Genomic DNA, 20622 nt, shown 5'->3' on the forward strand with positions numbered 1-20622 from the left:
CGTCTCCTCGCAGAAGCCCCGCCCCGGCCACGCCCACCCGCAAACCCCGCCCCCGGGACCCCCACAAGCCAACCTGGGCCGGGGCCTCACGCTCACCTGGAGGCCCCCCCCCCGCGGAGGCGCCTCCACCTGCCCGGGCCTGGCCTTAGCCTTATCCTTAGCCTGACTCCAGTGCGGAGGGGAATGAGGCAAGCCGGAGGCATCGTCGTCGCCGCGGCGGCCCTGAGGCGGCTGAAATGCCCGCGCTCGGGGCCTGGGCCCGCCCTGTGCGCGCAGAGAAAAGGCCGCGCTGGCCTGACACGGGAGCTGGCGCGCCGTGAGGAGGCGAGAGGACGGCGGCAGCAGCAGCTAGGAGGAGCCCGCCTTCCTGTGTCCCGCCGGCCCGCCCACGAATCCGCCAGCCACACTGCCAGCGCCGGCCGGCCGGCCGACCTCTGCTCTTGGTAAAATGGGGGGGGAGGCCCCCTCACCCTTGCTCACAGTTGGGGGATCCGCATTCAGAGGGGTTTCCCAGGCATTTCTCCAGGGGCACTGGTGGGGGTGGGGGGGTGAAATGACAGCCTATCCTACCCTCGGGTACCCCGAAACGAGGCGAGAGGGGTGCATTTTCTCTCCATTCTTACACTTTCTTTGTTTTGGGGTGTTTTTTGGGGGGGGGTTAACCCCGTTATAAATATGTGGTGGTGGGAATTAGCGTGCTGCCTTGTATGTAGGTGGTGATTTTGTTTATATTATTTTGGATTTATTGGTTTGGGGGGGGGGTATTGAGAGGTGGCTGGGTCAAGTTTTCCCTTAATTGCTTTCACATGGAGTAACTTGGATGGGTGCAGTTAATAAGGTGTTAAGAGGGATAGCCCCTTTTTCCTAACCTGGTGCCTCTTTTTCTGGGTGAAAAGACACACACACTTCCCAACGAAGCTTATCAAAATGTGGGTTTGCATGAAATTTCTTAATCCCCCAGATGTGCAACTGTTTTATCTCCATGCTGTTGCTGCAGAAGGCGGCTTTGGGCCTGCAACATTTTTTGGAAGCTTTTCTGTTCCTTTTTAGTGTTTGAGTTGCATATCAATGTTTTTTTCTCTCTTGCCTTTCTAAGCCTTTATCAATCCTAAATTTTCATTCTTTCTTCCAATACATTTTCCTCCATCTTACCTTTTTTCTTTAAAAGTAAGCCACACTAACAACTGAGATATTTATCTGAACTGAAAGCTTTTGCAGATTCATCACTGCAGTTCTCTCTTTTCCCCCCAGGGTTGAAGTCTTGATCTCTCCAGGCCACCATGCCCAAATCCAGGTGAGTTTTATGCACCTGTGTAGTCTAGGGGTTCCCAAACTGCAGTCCATGGATCACTTCGTTTAGGTGGTCCTTGGCATGTCTGTTAAAATGCAGTTTAAAATCACGCAGCATCTAGCTCACTGATTTACAGTTGCTATAACAGGCAGAAAAAAATAAGGTCTGCCAAGGCCACCAACAATTTCCAAGTGGTCTGGGGAATGAAAATAGTTTGGGAACCACTGCTCTAACCTTTAGCAAGGCCTGCAAATCCTGTTTCAGGAGGAACTTGTAAGCCTGGAACTCCCTATAGCAAATACAAAAGAAACTCTCAACACCATGTATGAACAAGCATGTTGACAAGTGGGTGAAAGGGTGCACTCACATAAATTTTTTCTTCAGTGAAAACATGTTTTTATAATGTATGGCATGATAGGACTGAATCTTCCACTCTCTGCAGTGATCGCAAGGACAAGAACACTCCCACTGAAGATGAAGATCCCACCGACTTCACTGTTCGAACCCGCAAGAGAAAAGCTGATGTCGCCACAGTAAGTGCCTGTATTTGTAGGGGAACAACTCCAGTCATCGAAGAGTACTGCCCAAATCAGATCATGTAACTAGCAACTGTATCCATTTGAAAGAAAAAAGAACGTTATGACTCACACTCACCCAAAACCTTTTTCATGACATTATCTACTCTTGAAGATAGGATTAGCATACTGGTCAGTTGATTGCCTATTTCAGTTTGATTAAATAGTCTGTAAAGCAAAGAATGGCATGGTAAGTCCCAGGCAAGGTTAGGAGCAAAGGAAGCTGCCTTATCCTGAAGCTGATTTGCTTGCCACAGTAAGCCAAGCTATGGCTTACAAAGCCCACACAAACAGGCATGTTCTCAAAGAAGAGTCCTTTTTACTGCTGCACCACACTGCTAAGCCAAGGTTTCATTTAGCATGTTTTCCTGAGTGGGGACTTGTGGTCACACTCTCTCCTTACTAGCCACACACTGTAGCTAAAGATTGATTGTAGTCTTACTAAGCCATAGCTTCATTGACCATGTTACACGAACCAGGTCTGTGTCAGACTACTGGTCCATTTAGCTCAGTGGCTTTCTGTTTAGACAGAACATGTTCCCAGGTCTACCTGGAGATGTCAGGATTGAACCTGCATGAAATGCATGTACTCTATCTACTACACATAGCTGCCAAGTTCTCCCTTTTTTTAAGGGAAATTCCCTTATGCTGAATAGGCTTCCTCGCGAGAAAAGGGAAAACTTGGCAGCTATGTTACTACAGAACATATATTCTCCTACAGGCCACGTGCTAATAACAGCAGGTATCTCTGAACAGGTACACAAATAGCTGTTTGGGGCAAGGGCCGCTGCCCAGTACCACCTATGGCTCCATCTTTCTGGCTGCAAGAACCAGGAAGTACCCTCTCCACATCAAGTCATCTGCTCTGAGAAGAATTGAACACTAGTTTGGAAACTTAGTAACTTCTAAAAAGTTAACTTCCTTGTTTCATAATGGTGGTTATTTTTATTTTATTTTATTGTAGCTAGCAAAAGTACCAAGCACAGTACCAAGCACCCCCCCCCCCCCAATAAGTAAAATAGTTGCAATGTGCACGGTGGAAACTGCAAATTCCTTCAGGTTTTTCCATTTGCACTTAGGTTTAACCTTGGCTAAATGCAAAAGGCAAAACATAATTATGTAGACATGTGCTAGCTGGTAGATTTTGGTGGATTCTATCTTCCCAGAATAGATGGTAGTACATTTGTGCTCATGTAACCATATCCAAAATGAGTAGTGGAACCCATGTGAACAGCCATCACATATGTAAAGCCTGTATTTTAACTTCCTTGTTACGATAGCTAATGTTCATGAACTGTTTTAAGACTATAGCATAGGGCAGCGTTTCTCAACTGCTGTTCCGCGGCACACTAGTGTGCCGCGAGACGCTGGCTGGTGTGCGGCGACGTGCGGCGACGAGAAGGGCGATTTGCATTGTCACGTGCCTGGCGGCCGCCAATAATCAACACTGGCCCACCGGAAAGCAATATTTCTCCTCCTCTTTCCCAAAGCTCAGTGCAAACGAGCCTGGCGGCCGCCAATACACAACACTAACCCGCCGGAAAGCAATATTTGGCAAGTGTTTCTTACAGTCATAATTATAATATAGGGCGGCACAGAGTTAAATTTTTTAACTTTTTTAATGGTGGTGTGCCTCGTGATTTTTTTCACGGAACAAGTGTGCCGTGGCCCAAAAAAGGTTGAGAAACACTGGCATAGGGAGACCTCAGCTGAATCAGGCCAAAAGCCCATCTAGTCACTGTTCTCACAGTGGCCAACCAGATGCCTGTGGAAAGCTCACAAGCAGGGCCGGAGTCATATACCGGTAATCCCAGAGCCACTTCTCCCTGCCCCCCCCCTTACTGCAGACTGGTAAACCTCACTTCATTCTTTTCCATGTAGTTTTTACAGGATCCAGATGAAGAAGTTGCCAGAACAGAAATGACCAAGAAGAAACAGAATGAGAGTCAGGTAATTACTTGGGCTTTGGACTATTATTCAGTGATACTGTTTAAATTGGTATAGCTCTGTTGGGTCCTAAAGCATTAAGCCAGGCATGGAGAACCTGTGGACCTCCAGCTCTTGCTGGGCTTCCATCAAACCTGACCACTGGCCATGCTGGCTGAGGCATGATGGGAGTTTGAGTCCAGCAACATCTGGATGGTCACAGGTTCCCCATCCCTGCATCACACCTATGAGTCTTAGAGGATATGATAAGTTCCAACTTTCTCTAGTTCCCAGGCCCAGAGGCATACTGTATATTCCTGTGTATAAGACTACTTTTTAACCCAGGAAAATCTTCTCAAAAGTTGGGGGTCGTCTTATACGCCGGGTCGTATTTCTTATACGGCGAGCGTATCCCAAACTCTATATTTTAACTGGAAAAGTTGGGGGTCGTCTTATACGCTGGAATATACGGTATTTGTTGTTATTTGTCCCATGTACCTGTGGTAGGATAAAATAGGGACTGTGATGTTAGCTGGAGTTGTTTGTAGTTCTCACTTTTCAGGGTTTCAGCTTCTGCCCAGAGCCTGTAGATTCTGCATTTTTGAGCAGAGAGAGGTGGGAGATGCTGCCTACATCTGATGCATATTCACTTGAACACTAAGGCATCATGCCATGAATAGGGTGCCTTTTCACACACTGCAAATACAATATTTTAGACTATGTTTTTCCCAGTAATATGTTTAACCAAATTGAAATAAACACAATGGGTTACATTCAACTAAATCCTAACCAGAGGAAACCCTTGAAATTAATTAACCTAAGTGTGTAATGCCCATTAACTTCAGTGGATCCACTCTGAGTAGGAGTTGAATATCACCCATTGTCCAGACTTTTCTACTGGAAGAGGACAGGCTGTTGCCAAGTAAATGTAACCCAGTAGAACCCAGTAGGTGTCATGTCCTTATCTTTAAGCTGTGAAATGTTGGGAGGGTGTGATAAATTGCAATGTAGTGACCAAGTGTTTTGAGTTGCGGTATGGATGTCTTAGCTTTACCTATGAATGTACGAATTGCTCTTATTCAAGCCACAATCTTAATTAGAAGGTTTGAGACAAAATTTGTTAATTCTCATATATATACAGTGGTACCTCGGTTTATGAACACAATTGGTTCCGGAAGTCTGTTCATAAACTGAAGCAAACTTTCCCATTGAAAGTAATGGAAAATGGATTAATCTGTTCCAGACAGTCTGCGGAGTACTTAAACTGAAGCATTCATAAACTGAAGCAAACTTTCCCATTGAAAGTAATGGAAAGTGGATTAATCAGTTCCAGACGGGTCCGCGAAGTACTCAACCTGAAGCGTACTTAACCCGAAGCATGGGTGTAATTGGTTCCGGAAGTCTGTTCATAAACTGAAGCGTTCATAAACTGAAGCGAACTTTCCCATTGAAAGTAATGGAAAGTGAATTAATCCGTTCCAGATGGGTCTGCGGCGTTCGTAAACCGAAAATTCATAAACCGAGGTGTTCATAAACAGAGGTTCCACTGTATCACATATATTTTCCAAACTCCACATAACATCTTATCTTATTCAACATTTTTTGGACTTCCATCAACTACGTCTAGTGATTTTCAATCTTCTCACTTAGCCCTGCATTTCATTTTTCACTATTACTTTGATTTCCATAACTACTAGTCCTTTTCCTAAGTTTTATCTGCAATATTTCATATAGTCTTCCTTAAAAAAAACTTCTTGCAGTCCTACTAGCATATTCAATTGCTTAATATTGATTTTCAGATAGTTCGTATATTTACTCCAATCGTCTAGGAACCTGTGATCCTGCCGGTTTCAAATTCTTCCTGTCATTTTGTCTAATTCTGCATAGTCCATTAATTTCATCTGCCATTCTTCTTTTGTCGGTAATTCTCCTTGCTTCCATTTCTGTGCCAGTAATAAATACTCTTGCTGCCGTGATTGTGTATAAAAACAATTTGCTATCTTGTCTACTAATGTCCTTACCAATAATACCAAGTAAAAATGCTTCTGTTTTTTTATAAATGTATATTTCAACATCTTTTTCATCTCATAATATATCATTTCCCAGAAGCTTTTAACTTTTTTACATTCCCACCACAGATGATAAAAGGTTCCCTCTTTTTCCTTGCATTTACAACATTTATTACATGTTTTATACATTTTAGCTAATTTCACTGGTGTAATATACCATCTGTACATCATTTTCATCACATTTTCTTTCAAAGCATTACATGCTGTAAATTTCATTCCTCCTTTCCACGCAAAACCCCCTCCCCCTCCCCGAAAAGCTGGATTCTCCCCTAAGAGCTGAATCCCGCTTGCTCACGGCTTCCTGATGAAATGGAAGTCTCAAAATTTGTGAATTCTCACATCACCAGAGGCCCTGGACTTCCAGATTTGTCAGTGAGCAGTAGGGTCCCTTGAAAAGGAAACCAAAAATATTTGGGCTTTGCATCTTTTTTAGAAAAAGTCCCACTTTTCATTTCCATGTCTTTGCTATGCACAGATACATAGGACTATGAAGAGCTCCATTTTTGTTCAAATGAGCCTGCATAATATTTGTGTACAGAGATGAAATTGGCTAGAGCTGAAAAGAATGCATCAGCTTCCTTTGTCTATTGTGACAGTTTTCAGGGTGGTAGTTAAACTGTGGAAAGAGTGATCAGGAAATGCTGCTGTGTTTTGTTTTTTGCTTTTTTTTTTGTCCACAGGCTAATCCAAAATGTGGTATACCTTCCCAATTAAGGCAGCTGGAGATCTAGAGGCTAATGCTACCATAGCAGATGGGCTTTGTTTGCTATGGATTCTGCTTCCTACAAAACTATTCCAGTTGTCGGTCAATCTGTTCAGCATTCACTTTCTGGACCTTTCCCCATGAGGAGGGAGTTTCCTTCCCTTTTGTCATCATAGGGGAGATACAATATTAAGTATTCAGGTTTTACCACACTGTCTAGTCTTTTTTTTTTTCATTTTGCAGAGGTGAGATCCGTCAACTGACCTGGCAAAGTTTTGATGGAAATAAGTGACCAGCTTGTTTCTTAAGATTTCTTACATACTAAATTTAAGTGTACAGTACAAATTAAACCATGCATATTCCTAAAAGAAGATGGTTGAGAAAACACGGTGTCTAATTACCAGTAGGTCCACTACTCAGAACTAGGTCATGGCTCCTACATGAGCGCTTTTGTAGTTGCTAACCCAATTATGCCACATAACAATAGGGCTGTGTGAAAAATCGCCATATTGTTGAATGTAAACAAAGAACTGGAAACCGCTTCTTTCTTGTCTCACACTCACCCCAGCCAGTGGGGAAAGATGGGGAAGAGATATTATTTTCTGGTGGTGTTTATGTTGTTGCTTCCCCCTAAATAACTTTCCTCTATATAAAAAGGAAGGTTATTTATTCATTTAAAGGAGACTGGTGGGATGAGAAGCCTTCAGGGTGGATAATGGAGAGAAGATTTAGCTGGTTGCCTTATGCTGAAATGGGAGGTTGGATACTATGTGAGATTGGTGGGGAGGGTGTTTTTCGGTAAGCAGGGCAAGCATGTCTACTCACAAGCAAGCCCTACTAAATTCAAAGGCCCTCCACCATCATACGGAGCTCCGCCAAGGCCTTCGGCTGCTGCTGGGAAGCGCGGCACACCCTCCACCGCCACGAGGAGGCACGGCAAGGCCCTCTGCTGCGGGGAAGCTCAGCACACCCTCTGCCACTGCAGGGAAGTACGGTGGGACTCTCTCCCACCATGGGGAGGTGCGGCAAAGCTCTTTGCTGCTGTGGGGAAGTGCCGCACACCCTCCACTGCCATGGAGAGGTATGGCAGGACCTTCTGCCACTGCGGGGAGGCGCAAGGCCCTCTGGTGCTGCAGGAAAGCGAGCACATCCTCTGCAGGAGGTATGGCGGGACCCTCTGCCGCTTGGGGAGGTGTGGCAAGGCCGTCTGCTGCTATGGGGAAGCGCAGTGCAGCCTCCGCTACCATGGAGAGATACGGCAGGACCCTCTGCCGCTGCAGGAAGGTGCAGCTAAGCCCTCTGCTACTACAGATATATATTGAGATATTGTGATACTTAGCTGGTGAGATATTGTGATTTTGAAAACCAGATCTCTCCCAGCCCTACATCACAGTGTGTTTAATAGCCCTTAGATATGTCATTCCATGTGGTGTTGCCTTGCATCATGTACAACTGCAATATTCTGCCTACACTTGCAGAATATTTTAGATATTGTGGAGATTGTAGGAATAATTTACATTAACTGTTTTACCTACCCCTTTTCTTTTCAATAGTGTGTAGAAGAAAGCTCAGACAGCTGCATGGTTACATTTCCAAAGCAAAAATGTGCATAAAATGCATTGGCCTTGCAGCTCTTGCTCAGCAATAATGCTGCTAGCACGGCATCTGTTGCTATATGGAGAAAGTGCTTTGCTGTAACAATATTATGTTCTGGCTATCTTGAAGGCTTATGAAACCATCATCTGATAGCTCAACAGCTGCTCTGTAGTCTATGGTGTGACATTCATAGAATTATAGAGCTGGAAAAGACCCTGAGCGTTGTCTAGTTCAACCCTCTACAGCAGGCATGTCAAACCTGCGGCCCTCCAGATGTTTTGGACTACAATTCCCATCTTCCCCAACCACTGGTCCTGCTAGCTAGGGATCATGGGAGTTGTAGGCTAAAACATCTGGAGGGCCGCAGGTTTGACATGCTTGCTCTACAGTGTAGGAATCTCAACTAAAGCACCCATGACAGATGGCCATACAAACTCTGCTTTAAAACCTTCAAGGAAGGAGACTACACCACCTTCAGAGGAAGTCCGTTCCACTGTTGAGCAGCTCTTACCATCAAAAAGTTCTTCCTGATGCTTAGTCATAACCTCCTTTCTTGTAACTTGAAGCTATTGACTTGGGTCCTAACCTTTGGAGCAGGAGAAAACAGTCTTGTTCCATCTTCCATATGACAGCCCTTCATATATTTGAAGATGGCTATCATATCTTCCCCCAGTCATCTCTTCTTCAGGCTAAACATACCCCACTCCCTCAACCATTCCTTGTAAGGCTTGGGTTTCCAGAACCTTGATCATCTTGGTCACCCTTCTCTGCACACCTATCTTGTCAATATCCTTAACTTGTGGCACCAAGAACTAGACACAGTTCCATAAGTTACTACTTGGTATGAATTGGTTTCTGTCACTAATGGGAATGGATCTTGTATCAACACCATATACCCAGCTATTGGAAAAACAAGAGAAGCTTTAAAAAAAAAGGAAACCCAGTGAATTATGAACTAAAATATGCTTGACTGTTCCATTGACTGCATGGACTGTCTTGCGATATTTCACTGTCTATATCAGGCTTCCCCAAACTTCGGCCCTCCAGAGGTTTTGGACTACAATTCCCATCTTCCCCGACCACTGGTCCTGTTAGCTAGGGATCATGGGAGTTGTAGGCCAAAACATCTGGAGGGCCGCAGTTTGGGGATGCCTGGTCTATATCATGCATAGAAGAAGCACTGTCAGTCCCACTTACAGTTTGCAGAGTTCATTGGTAGTTTCAGCCTAACATAAGGCTAGACCTTTTAATTGCAACACAACTCCCTTTTTACATTAAGAAAGGGCGGTTATATTGTCCAGTTGGCAGAAGCAGATTTTTTTCAGCATGTGCTTCTCGAGACGATTGTATCATAGCTAAAAATGCTCACTATTTCTCAAACTAGCCCTGTTCCTTTTAACTCATACACAGGTAGCTTGATTAAAAAGCAGCTTGTGATAAATTGTGATATGTTAGTTGAAATCAGCTGGAGAAAGAGCTGTAATTTTGTTCCCTTCAACATGCTTTTTCACCTGCTGAATACCAGTTATCTTGTTTTGTCACCATACCCTTACCTGGTGATGGTGCTTTTTGTAGAAGTGATGTGTTGCTTTCCATGTTGCACCTTCATTTGAGTTGATAAAAACTCTTCTTGCTTTCCAAAGCTGGAAAAAACCAAAGAGCAGCACCTTGTGTGCTATGATTGCTGCAGAACTAGCCATTTTGTTTCTTTGGCATTTGTTGTGTTGTGAGACCTGGTACTTTCAGAATAAGGAAAGAGTGTGTGCGTCTCCCATCCCAATCAGGACAAAGAATAATTTAGATCTGACTTGCGGAAATGGACAATGTTTAAAATGGATGTTGGCCCTAACAAGTAACATGCACTTACCTGTGCCTTTCTTGTCAAAAGGCTTTGAGACAGTGAGATCTGCACCCACAAGGTGTCGCTTATGTTGTACTTTTGTAGTGGATTAGGTTTTGGATGTGAATCCAGATTCTAGGTTGCTAAATGACTTCTAAGCATTAGGCATCTAGCCTTGTTCCAAGCTGCCTTCTAGGTTTGTTGCTTCCTACCAGCCATAGGTCCACTGTAACTTCAGTATAGATGATTTAGGGGCATAAATGTTAAACAAACATGTTGAGGAGAAGAAAGCAAAACAAGGAGCAAGAGGAGGAAAGCAGCACAACTTTCTGGAGGAATTTACAGATGGTCAGATTACAGATGGAACTTTTGCTGAATATAGTTCCATTCTGCTTCATCTGACATCCTTTGGGTTTTTCCTTGAAAACTAATTGATACATATAGAGTCCAGAAACATGGTCTCGTAAAGATGTTGGTTTCATGTTGAGTCACCATTTATGCTCACCCCAGTGGTAACTTTCAGTGATCTAGTTATAACATATCAGCAGTTTTGAGCTGCTTCTCATGTAAACCCTTGCGCATGCAATTTTCACTCTGATTAAATAGAGAGCTGTGGTTTTTAAAGGTGTTATAGAAGAGGCCACTGTTCAGAAAAGTTAAGTTGTGTGCAATTGTAAAAGAATTCTGAAGCTTAGAAATAACTTTTGGGGTGAAGTGTTCTGGTGTGTTGCTAATGCTGCCCTTCATACCCTTTATATATCCTATTTGCAAAATATCTGCAACATCAGTTATCAGCTTGAAGATTTCATATACTGCTGGCAGTTTGTATTCCTTCCCTTGTACATAGCTAACATACCGTACTTCAGTTTCTCCTTGGTGCGCTAGTTTCACATGAGTATAATTTCCCAAAGCATACAATTCCAGAATGCGAGAAATGCTATGTGTGCCAATTTGCGTTTGGCATCTGAAGTTTTCTGTTCAGATTAGTTGTATTGTAATCCCGAAACAGCTAAATTCATTTTTAGTTTTTCTTGTGCATGCATAGTGGGGGTAACAACCTCCCCCCCCCTTTTAAAGCAGCCAGCATTGTTTTTCTTTTTGTGTTCATTACCACAGGAACTCAGAGAAAACAGGGTAACTGTTTGGGACTTCCATCTGTTTCCTCCCCACCTGAAGTCCTAATCCCTCTGTTTCTTGATTTCTACTATCAAGGATATTGCCATCAGGTGGAAAATAAACAGATGGGATTCTGAAACTGAAAGCCTGTTTTCCTTCAAGCAGAATATTTTTTGTGCCTGGCAGAGCAAGTGCAGTGTCACAAGTGCTCTTTTAAAAAGACCGCTTGCTGAGTTGGTGACCATTTGTCTCTTCTCTTGAAGCAACAATAGCTTTTTTTCAGAGGGGAACATATGAAAGGTAAATTGCAATATATTTGAGCGCAGTGACTAAAAACACTTGCCTTTTAACTCTTCCTGAATTTGTTGGGAGGACTAATCAACTGTTCAATGAACTTTATAACTGTGAAATTTAATGGCTCTCCCTTTTTATTTTTTCTTCAATAGCCGTTTTCAAACTATGATGTGTGCGCACATCCCCATATGCTGATCCCAACACCAGAGAAAGATGATGAGCTGGGAAGCCCAAAGTTCTCTCCTTTCATGCACCAAAGCCTTGCTTCATCTAGAGATTCGCCATTGCCTGTTTTGGGGTAATTTTTCCTAATTTCATGGCCTCCTGTTCCATTCTTGCCTGTTATACTTGGTTTTCACATTTCCTCTTGTTCTTTCTCTCTCCCCTGCAGCTGGGCAAATAGGGATGAAGTGTGGAAAAGCATGATAAGAAAAGAACAGGCATATGTGAGGGATAAACTATATCTGCAAAGGCATCCACTCTTGCAACCTAAAATGCGGGTGATTCTTCTAGACTGGCTAATGGAGGTGAGACTGTCTTCTTATGCTAACATTTGAAACAATGAACACATCGATGTGGGATTGTTACCATAGTCTGTCTGGAGTTTCCTTGGGAGCAAAGGGTATTTTGGAAATTAGACTGATAGTAGGGGAACTTCTTCCTTGAGTAGCTCCTAGTTCTATTCCCAGCATAGAGCTGGTTCAGAATGGACTAGAGTTCCAGGTGAGGAATATCAAGAGTTGCTAATAGGGAAGGAAGGTGGCGGGGAGAGTTCAGAGATGGGCATGCACACAACAGCTTCAAAAAGGCGCACTGATAAAAGTGGCAGCTAGGAAGGTTGTTCTCAAAAGCATTGGGATTTTTAGAAAACTAAAGCACTAAGGTGCTTCCTGCTTTTTTATATATATAAAAAAAGTTTCATGGGAAACAAAAGTGGACACAAGTGTTGGGACACTTCATAGCTAAGCAGATAGCAGTTGGGTAGCCAGAACAGTGCCCAGGGCTCTCAGTATTGTCAGTCAGTGTGTGCATTTGGGCGTGGTAGGGATTGGCTCTCAAGCAGGATATGATAAGCCATTTTCATGCCCATACAAGTCCTAGGATGCTCATTTCCATTTCAGTGGATGGATTCTGAGGGTAGGTCCTGGCCCCTACAATCATGCCTCAGTTTCTTGGAGCTGTTTTGCCTTGTGCAACAGCCATAGGCAAGGCAAAAATAATTCCCCTTCACAAATCATTAATTGACTTTCCTTGTCATAGCCTGGAAGTCCAGCAGTTGTTCTTTACAGGAAAACAAATACTCTCTCTGCAAAGACAGTAACACTTAAGGAAAACATTCTTCAAGTTTCAGCAAATTTTTCTTCATTGTAGGCTTTATTCTTCGGTGAAGAAACAAATGTTTACTGCACTTTGGTTCACTTCTATGTTTCTCTGCAAAATGTTAGAGAGGGGCAACGAGGGGAAATATTTCCAGTCCTTATGCCATCTTTTTATTGTGGCAAACTTTGCTGTATCCTTTCTTCCCTCTAATAGGTGTTTTTCTGCATTTTTTGCATTTATCAGTGCAGGGAGACTTTATTTATTTTTGCTGGTGCCACAGGGGCTTCCTTTCAGTTTTCATGTCATGGGCATTCAGCATGTATTCATATTGTTCTGCGTCAGACCAATGCCTCCAAACAAAGGCCCCAGGGTGCTCCAGATCCTAGGAAAACTTCATTATGTTCTGCTAGCAAGTAGTTCATTCCATTTGCAGTTGCAGCTGGCCGAGTGCAAAGTGAGGTGGCTGCTGAAGTAAGGTTCAACTTCCAGTTAGGTTGGGTTTTGTACTTTTTTGCAGGGTGGGGAGCAGCATGTAGTCCTTTGCTTGGGGCAGCAAAATGTATTGAATCAGCTCTGCTTGTAGTACAAAAAATGAGCATATTTTGGGGCAGCAAAGCATAGCTATGCCATAAACTAAATCAGCTCATCTTTACGAAACACTATACAGTTGTACCTTTGTTCTCGAACAGAATCCATTCCGGAATTCCATTTGACACCCAAAACGTTCGGAAACCAAGGCATGGCTTCCAATTGACTGCAGGAAGCTCCTGCAGCCAGTTGCAAGCCATGTCGGATATTCGGCTTCAAAAAATAGTTTGCAAAACGTTCAGGAGCCAAAATGTCTCGGAACTAAGTTGTTCGAAAGCCAAGGTACAGCTGTAGTTCCACTGAGCTTCACATTAAGAAGGTCCCTGGTTCATCATGGAGTTATGCAGCTTAGAAGCAGAATGACACCCTTCTGTCTCCTGCAGGTTTGCGAAGTCTACAAGCTTCATAGAGAGACATTTTATTTGGCACAGGATTTTTTCGATCGGTTCATGGCAACTCAACAGAACATTGTAAAGACACTTCTGCAACTTATTGGAATTTCATCCTTATTCATAGCCGCAAAGCTTGAGGTAAAACAATTCTTGCCCTGCAAACCTAAATGCATTTTCTGTGGTGCAATCTCCACTTAACATGGTGAGACTTGCTTTCAAGTAAATATCATAAGATCACACTCTTAAAGTAGAAGAAGCTGGATGTCTATCCTTTTGTGAGCCATCTTTTGATGGAATGCAATCTGGGATTGAAATGGTTTGGGCTTTGTTGTTCTGCTTCTACAATACTATTTTTATATAAAATATAATCTTTTAAACTTGGAGGAATTATTAGTAGTTTGCAGATGTTGGAGTACTATTCCCATCATCCTTGGTGATGTTGGCTGGGGCTGATGGAAGTTGGAGCACAAAACCTTCTGGTTGAAACAGCTGGGGAAAGCTGCCTTAAGAAGTTAACACGTCTGTTTTAAACCATGGGTTACTTTAGTAACAATCCATGTTATCAGAAGTACATTCTGCCTCCTTCTACAGTGGTACCTCGGTTTATGAACACAATTGGTTCCGGAAGTCTGTTCATAAACTGAAGCGTTCATAAACTGAAGCGAACTTTCCCATTGAAAGTAATGGAAAGTGGATTAATCCGTTCCAGATGGTCCGCGGAGTAACCGTTCATAAACTGAAGCGAACTTTTCCATTGAAAGTAATGGAAAGTGGATTAATCCGTTCCAGACGGGTCCGCAAAGTACTTAAACTGAAGCGTTCATAAACTGAAACATGGGTGTAATTGGTTCCGGAAGTCTGTTCATAAACTGAAGCGTTCATAAACTGAAGCGAACTTTCCCATTAAAAGTAATGGAAAGTGAATTAATCCGTTCCAGATAGCTCCGCGGCGTTCATAAACCGAAAATTCATAAACCGAGGTGTTCATAAACCGAGGTTCCACTGTAGTCCAGTTCTAACCTCTGGTCTAAATCCTACAGTGAAATGCCACATTTAAACATTTTTACTCTTCCAAGAATTATTTACGTTTCATGGTACTTGTAGGTTGCCTCTCTGCCTGAAAGCACCCAAGCACACATTTCAAAGTAAAAGGCTCTGTCACCTGCCGTCTTGGCCATTTTGATTGAAGAGGCTATGATCCTTGATGGATCTTGTGCTCTTAACAGCAGCCATAAAGTTGCTATTACATTTGCTGCTGGGCCTAATTGATCTGAGCTCAGGAAGTATCCCTGTACATCAGAACAGTGCTGCTACCCCGAAAATTAGGCATTGATAGCTGTCAGTGTCTGGAACATCTGGCTTTTGCCATTTACCACAGTTGACAATGCATTGATGTCCTGTATTCCATGTTTCAGGAAATCTATCCTCCAAAGTTGCAGCAGTTTGCATATGTTACAGATGGGGCTTGTACTGAAGAAGAAATTCTTAGTATGGAACTCATCATTATGAAGGTAAATGTGATTGTGTGTGTGTGTGTGTGTGTGTGTGTGTGTGTTTGGAATGGATTGTAGGGAAAATTGCATTCTGCTTTTTTAAAATTCGCATCCTCTGTACCTTTTCCCAAGCCACTCAGTGCAATCAGCCATGGTGAAAAGGCAGCACTTTTTGTTGCCAAAAGCATGTTAGTTAATCAGTGGTATGTCTGTCTTTCAGTTCTTTATCTCCCATTATCAGTGATTCTTTTATAGCTGTGTAGATAGAAATCTCCTGTCCATTTTGAGACATCTGAAACAGCTTGGCTCAGCATGAAAGACTGCTGGTGGATTTTGACAAAGAGTAGTACATTTTGTAAGTCCATGGTGGAAGTGACCCAAATTCCATCCGTATACTAATTCTGTAACTTGCAATATGTTCTTGTTAGTACTTGGTAACAAGTAGGTGTGAGTGCAACCTCAGGGTAATGCATGGGATTCCTTTCTCTTTCCAACCCAGCCCTCTCTTTAATCATTGCAACAGCCCTGTGTAAGGTTAAGCCAAGAGTGACTGGCACAAAGTCACCTGGGGAAGTTCATAGTTGAGTAGGGATTTTAACTCCAGTCGCCTTGGTCAAAGACCCTGTCCGCTACATCACACTGGCTCTCGTATTTATTTTTTCATAAGTGTGTACAGTGGTACCTCGGTTTACGAACTTAATCCGTTCTGGAAGTCCGTTCTTAAACCAAAACCTTTCTTAAACTGAGGCGCGCTTTCCCTAATGAAGCCTCCGCCGCCAGTGCCCTTCCAGTGTTCGAATTCTGTTCTTAGACCAAGGTAAAGTTCGCAAACTGGGACACTACTTCCGGTTTTGCGGAGTTCGTAAATCGAATCGTTCGTAAACAGGACTGTTCTTAAACTGAGGTACCACTGTATATGAATGTGCAGTGTGGCAGCAGGATTGCATTTGCCACATGTGCATTCTGGATTAGGCCAAAGGTCCAGTATTCTCACACTGGTCATCAGGTGCCTGCCTATAGGAAGCCCGCAAGCAGGACTCAAGTGCAACAAATACCCTGTGGGTGCTAAGGAAACTCACTTTACCTCCTGACGTGCATGCTCTCTTCTAGGCACTCAATTGGAATCTGAGTCCCCTCACGGTTGTGTCCTGGCTAAACATATACATGCAGGTCGCTTATCTAAATGAAATCTGTGAAATGCTGCTACCGCAATACCCGCAGGAGATATTTGTGCAGATAGCTGAGGTAAGGACGAATTCTGCCCTTAAATGTTTCACCCGCCACTTTCGTTAGAAACATTTCCTTTCAAGCTCTCTGTCCTCTCTCTCCAGCTTTTGGATCTCTGTGTGCTGGATGTTGGCTGTTTGGACTACTCCTATGGCGCTTTAGCTGCTTCTGCATTATATCACTTCTCCTCTTGTGAGCTGATGCAGAAGGTTTCAGGTAAGCTGCGTTTTAATGAAAGGAAAGAAATCCGGCGGTTCTAAGTCAAGCAGAGGCATGACTTTCAAAGGCGGGTGTCTTCTTGATTTTGTAGGTTATCAATTATGTGAAATACAGGACTGTGTGAAGTGGATGGTTCCCTTTGCTGTGGCCATCAAGGAGGTGGGGAGCTCACCGCTCAAACACTTCAGAGGCGTTCCTTCGGAAGATTTGCACAATATACAGATGCACATTAACACCTTTAACTTGCTGGTAAGTGTTCTCATAGATACATCTTAGTAGCCGAAGGTCTCCTTGCTTGTAGAGCATGAGAATAAAAGGTGGAATGTATGTGTGTGAGAGAGAAGGTTGTATTCAGTGAAATTAATAGACCCAAGTTAGTCCTGGCCATTAATTTCACTGGGTCTAACTCAGTGTTTCTCAACCTTTTTTGGGCCACGGCACACTTGTTCTATGAAAAAAAATCCCGCGGCACACCAACTCTGTGCCACCCTATATTTAGTTTAGTTTGGAGGGGAGACGTAAAGCATGCCACTGAAGAACTGTGCGGTAGCCAGGCAGACCCACCAGGCGCAGAGCCTGCGGAGTGAGCGGGGACACGTCATAAGCAGCCTGGGGGTGGCTCTCCTCAGGCCGCCCGGCCCAAAACCGGGCCTACAAGCCTGGTCCGCCGCCCGCCTGCCTACCCGCCCTCGCTCGCTCGCGCCTCCCGCCTAGCCACCCGCCAGGCTCCTTCGCAAGCGGTACCTGCTGCCCAGGCGGGTGTTGCCGCCTCCGCCGCCGCGCCGCTCGGCCTCCCGTCAGAAAGGCGACATCTCTCTCCCTCTGTCGCACCCGCCGCAGCGGTTGGGGAAGGCCGGCGAACGTGCGCACCTCCTCGGGCGGGCTCTCTGCGCCGGGCCTGCTCAGTCGCCGGTCGCGCTCTCGCAGCCTCTCCGTCGTCATCCTCTTCCTCCCCCCCACCCGCAATCACTCACCGGCAGGCTGGAAGCGAGCGGTGTGTGTGTGGGGGAGGAGGGAGGGGGAAGGCTGACCTCTCGCGAGAACAAATCACAGCCGTCGCGGGAATTTTCAAATTCTTGAGCTCTTGCTGTTGTTTCTTTTAAATTACGGCACGCACAGACCCCAGGCGGGCAGACAGCTGCCGCCGCCTCCCTCCCAGCCGCCCCAGGCAGCCGCCGCCGCTCTGGCCCGGCGAAGGGAAGCCCTGCGCAGCCTTCCCCGCCTGCCTCCTCCTCCCCAGGCGGTGGCGGCGGCGCCCTCTCTGGCCTCCGGCTGGATGCCGACTCTAAATTTTGCCGCGTCGTGCGGCGACGATAAGGGCGATTTGCATTGTCACGTGCTTCCTTTCCGGCGGGTCAATGCAAATCGCCCTTCTCATCGCGGCACACAAGCCAGCGTCTCGTGGCACAGTAGTGTGCCGCGGAACACCGGTTGAGAAACGCTGGTCTAACTTATGAGTAAAAGTTAGTTGAATGCAACACTAAATGTTCAGAAACTCCCTCAAAAGTGTTAAATGCAAGGGGACAGCAGTGTGGTATGGTGGGTACCTTCCCAACCCCTGGCCCTCAAGCATATACAGCTGGGCTGTGATGAAGTGAGTCCTGGAAAGTCTCATCACTTCATCTCTCACTGTTTGTCTACATCAAGTGTGGGGAACCTTTAGCCCCTCTTGGTGAACTACAGCTGCCAACATTCCTGGCCATTGGCCATGCTTGCTAGGGCAGATAGGAGCTGCTGTTCAGCAATATCTGGAGGGCCAAAGGTCCCCCACTCCTGGTCTAAAGTGTTGGACTTAAACCTGAGAGACCGACTTTGATAACAGACTTGATCTGTGTGATTTAGTGAGTAGATCAGGAGAGCATATTTAAAATTTAATTCCATTTTTGAATCTCTCTGAATCGTCTCAAAGCGATAAGCAGTAACATCAACAATAAAAACAATTTAATATATAAAAACCATTCAGAGCCAGTGCAGATGCAGGAAGCTTTGCAATCCTGTCCCATTAGCCTATAACTTAGAACCTAGTGACTTGCCTTTCCGATTAATGGGAAAGGGTTGTAAAGCACTCTTGCCAGTTTTGCAACTTAAATCGCATTCCCGATGCAGCAAATAATGTTTGAGCTGTAGCAATGGGGAGTAATATTCCCTCATTGTAATGTTGAATTCTTAAGCCTGCTCACGTACAGATTTGACTTTTCATAACTAACTAGCTGGCCCGGCCACACGTTGCTGTGGCTCAGTCTGTTAAATGGACCCTCAGTGTCCCCCTTCAGACTCCCCTCACCTTCAGAGTCCCCCTTCATTTTGTTGAAATGTTTTACGCATGTTCTGTTTACACAGGCTCATCTCTGTGACTCCCCCCACCCTGTCCCGACCCATGAGCTATCCCATCCTCTCCTCCCCCCCGCCCCCGGTTCATCCCTGTGGTTGTCCCCACCCAGTCCCGGCCATGACCTATCCCACCCCCTCCTCCCCCCATCCCCCACCCAGGCGAGCCCCCACCTCCACTTGGCCCAGTCTGGAAAGCTGAGTCGAGATGCTGTGGAGAGGAAAGCTTTCCTAGGTGCAGTACCAGTGTCTTGCAACCTCTCCTGTGCTTTAGCATTCACTTTCGTCTGAGTTGTGAGTTCTGGAACACGTGGTTTTGGGGTTTTTACCTGGCCCAGGTGAAACATCTGTCTATGCAAATGGTATGGGGTCACTCGCATATTCGCTTGGGACGTTGTGTCAAAATTTGAACGCAATTGGTCAACCGGTTTCGGAGAAAAGTGGAAACACACCCACATGGCTGGTTTACATTTTTATATGTATAGATTCTCAGTTTTGTGCTGGAATGCCCACCACATATGATATAGATGTATGTTTTGGCACTCTTCATTTTAAAACATGGTCACACACCAAAGGATTGGGGTCCTTCTCATGTATTTTAAAGTTGTAAGTACACAAACGCATAGACTACGTCTCTGTGTCCGGATGCAGCTTTCTGTATATTTTCCTCTCTTGAGTATGTGTCATGAGTTTGCTCTTGAAACCTAAAAAGAACACAGGCATTCTGGACACATGAATGAGCAGTCGATCATTCACTCTCGGCGTTTTTCTTTCCTAGGACAAAGTTCAAGAAAAACAAGCTGCATTGGCTGAGAAGAAGAGGAGTTCTTCTCTACCCCTGGGTGTCCTCACCCCACCTCAGAGCAGTAAGAAATTGTCTCCGACACCCAAACAGCTGTAACTTTTTCACAAGCTGCTCAACCTGAAGACCTCTTGGCCAAAACGCCTTTATGAGTCTTGATTCTTTACTGTGAGATGCTGCCAATGACTTACCCAAATGTCTTATGTATTCTAAAGAGGAAAGTCTTCACTTTTCTATGATGGAGGAAACCTGCATTATTTTTATTGGACACTTTGATTTTTAAATGAACTGATGGGGTACGCCAGCCACCCAAAACAACAAGCGTTTGCTTGGATTGCTGCTAAGGAGGGCGATACTCGTTGTGCTGACTCGAAAAGGGGGTGGGAAGAGAAAAAGGGGTTCTGCCTTCTGCACTTCTGGGGTGTTAACCATACTTTGGTTTTTGCTAGCTGTGGATGGCAAGCTCCTTCTAGGACCTTCCTGGTTTACAACTTGATCCTTTTTTAACAAAACACTTTGTATAAATGGTCTTATGCGTCTTAATTTTTAAATAAAATGCTATCAGCTGCGTCCTATGCAGTCTTGGTTTTATATGTCATAACTCTGCAAGGTGAAAGACAGCTAAAACTCTTATTTCCAATTACAGTTGCCGTACAGAATTCAGGAAGGCTGTAGGTTTCTCCCATTCACAGCTAAATAGCAGCTCCAGGGGAGGGAAATGTTTGGATCAGGGCTGTGATGGAGAATTGGACTCTTTCCCCCCCCCCACTTCCCCCATCCATATTGGTTGGGGGCCTGGCCTATGTTTTTTTAATCTCAGATATCTTTTGGCAATCAGTGTTC

At 44.7% G+C, this 20622-nt stretch overlaps 1 protein-coding gene across 1 annotated transcript; it reads left to right on the forward strand.

Annotated features, from left to right (window-relative positions):
* The first annotated feature begins 51 nt into the window (after positions 1-51).
* Positions 52-20348, forward strand: CCNE1 (cyclin E1). The gene is made up of 12 exons (XM_035119649.2): positions 52-443; positions 1252-1294; positions 1734-1824; positions 3748-3816; positions 11563-11708; positions 11802-11937; positions 13702-13848; positions 15126-15221; positions 16314-16448; positions 16535-16646; positions 16741-16898; positions 19756-20348. Exons 2-12 carry the CDS (start codon positions 1281-1283, stop codon positions 19876-19878), a joined length of 1227 nt encoding a protein of 408 aa, XP_034975540.1. The 5' UTR covers positions 52-443; positions 1252-1280; the 3' UTR covers positions 19879-20348.
* Positions 20349-20622: the final 274 nt, after the last annotated feature.

Source organism: Zootoca vivipara, chromosome 6 (assembly GCF_963506605.1).
Source record: "Zootoca vivipara chromosome 6, rZooViv1.1, whole genome shotgun sequence".
In the NCBI taxonomy this organism is placed as follows: Eukaryota; Metazoa; Chordata; class Lepidosauria; order Squamata; family Lacertidae; genus Zootoca; species Zootoca vivipara.

Excerpts from the sequence above, each read along its gene's own strand:
- CCNE1 (XM_035119649.2), top strand. Across the intron at positions 1,825-3,747 it reads GAAAAGCTGATGTCGCCACA|TTTTTACAGGATCCAGATGA; the intron begins GTAAGTGCCTGT and ends TTTTCCATGTAG. Across the intron at positions 16,449-16,534 it reads TATTTGTGCAGATAGCTGAG|CTTTTGGATCTCTGTGTGCT; the intron begins GTAAGGACGAAT and ends CTCTCTCTCCAG.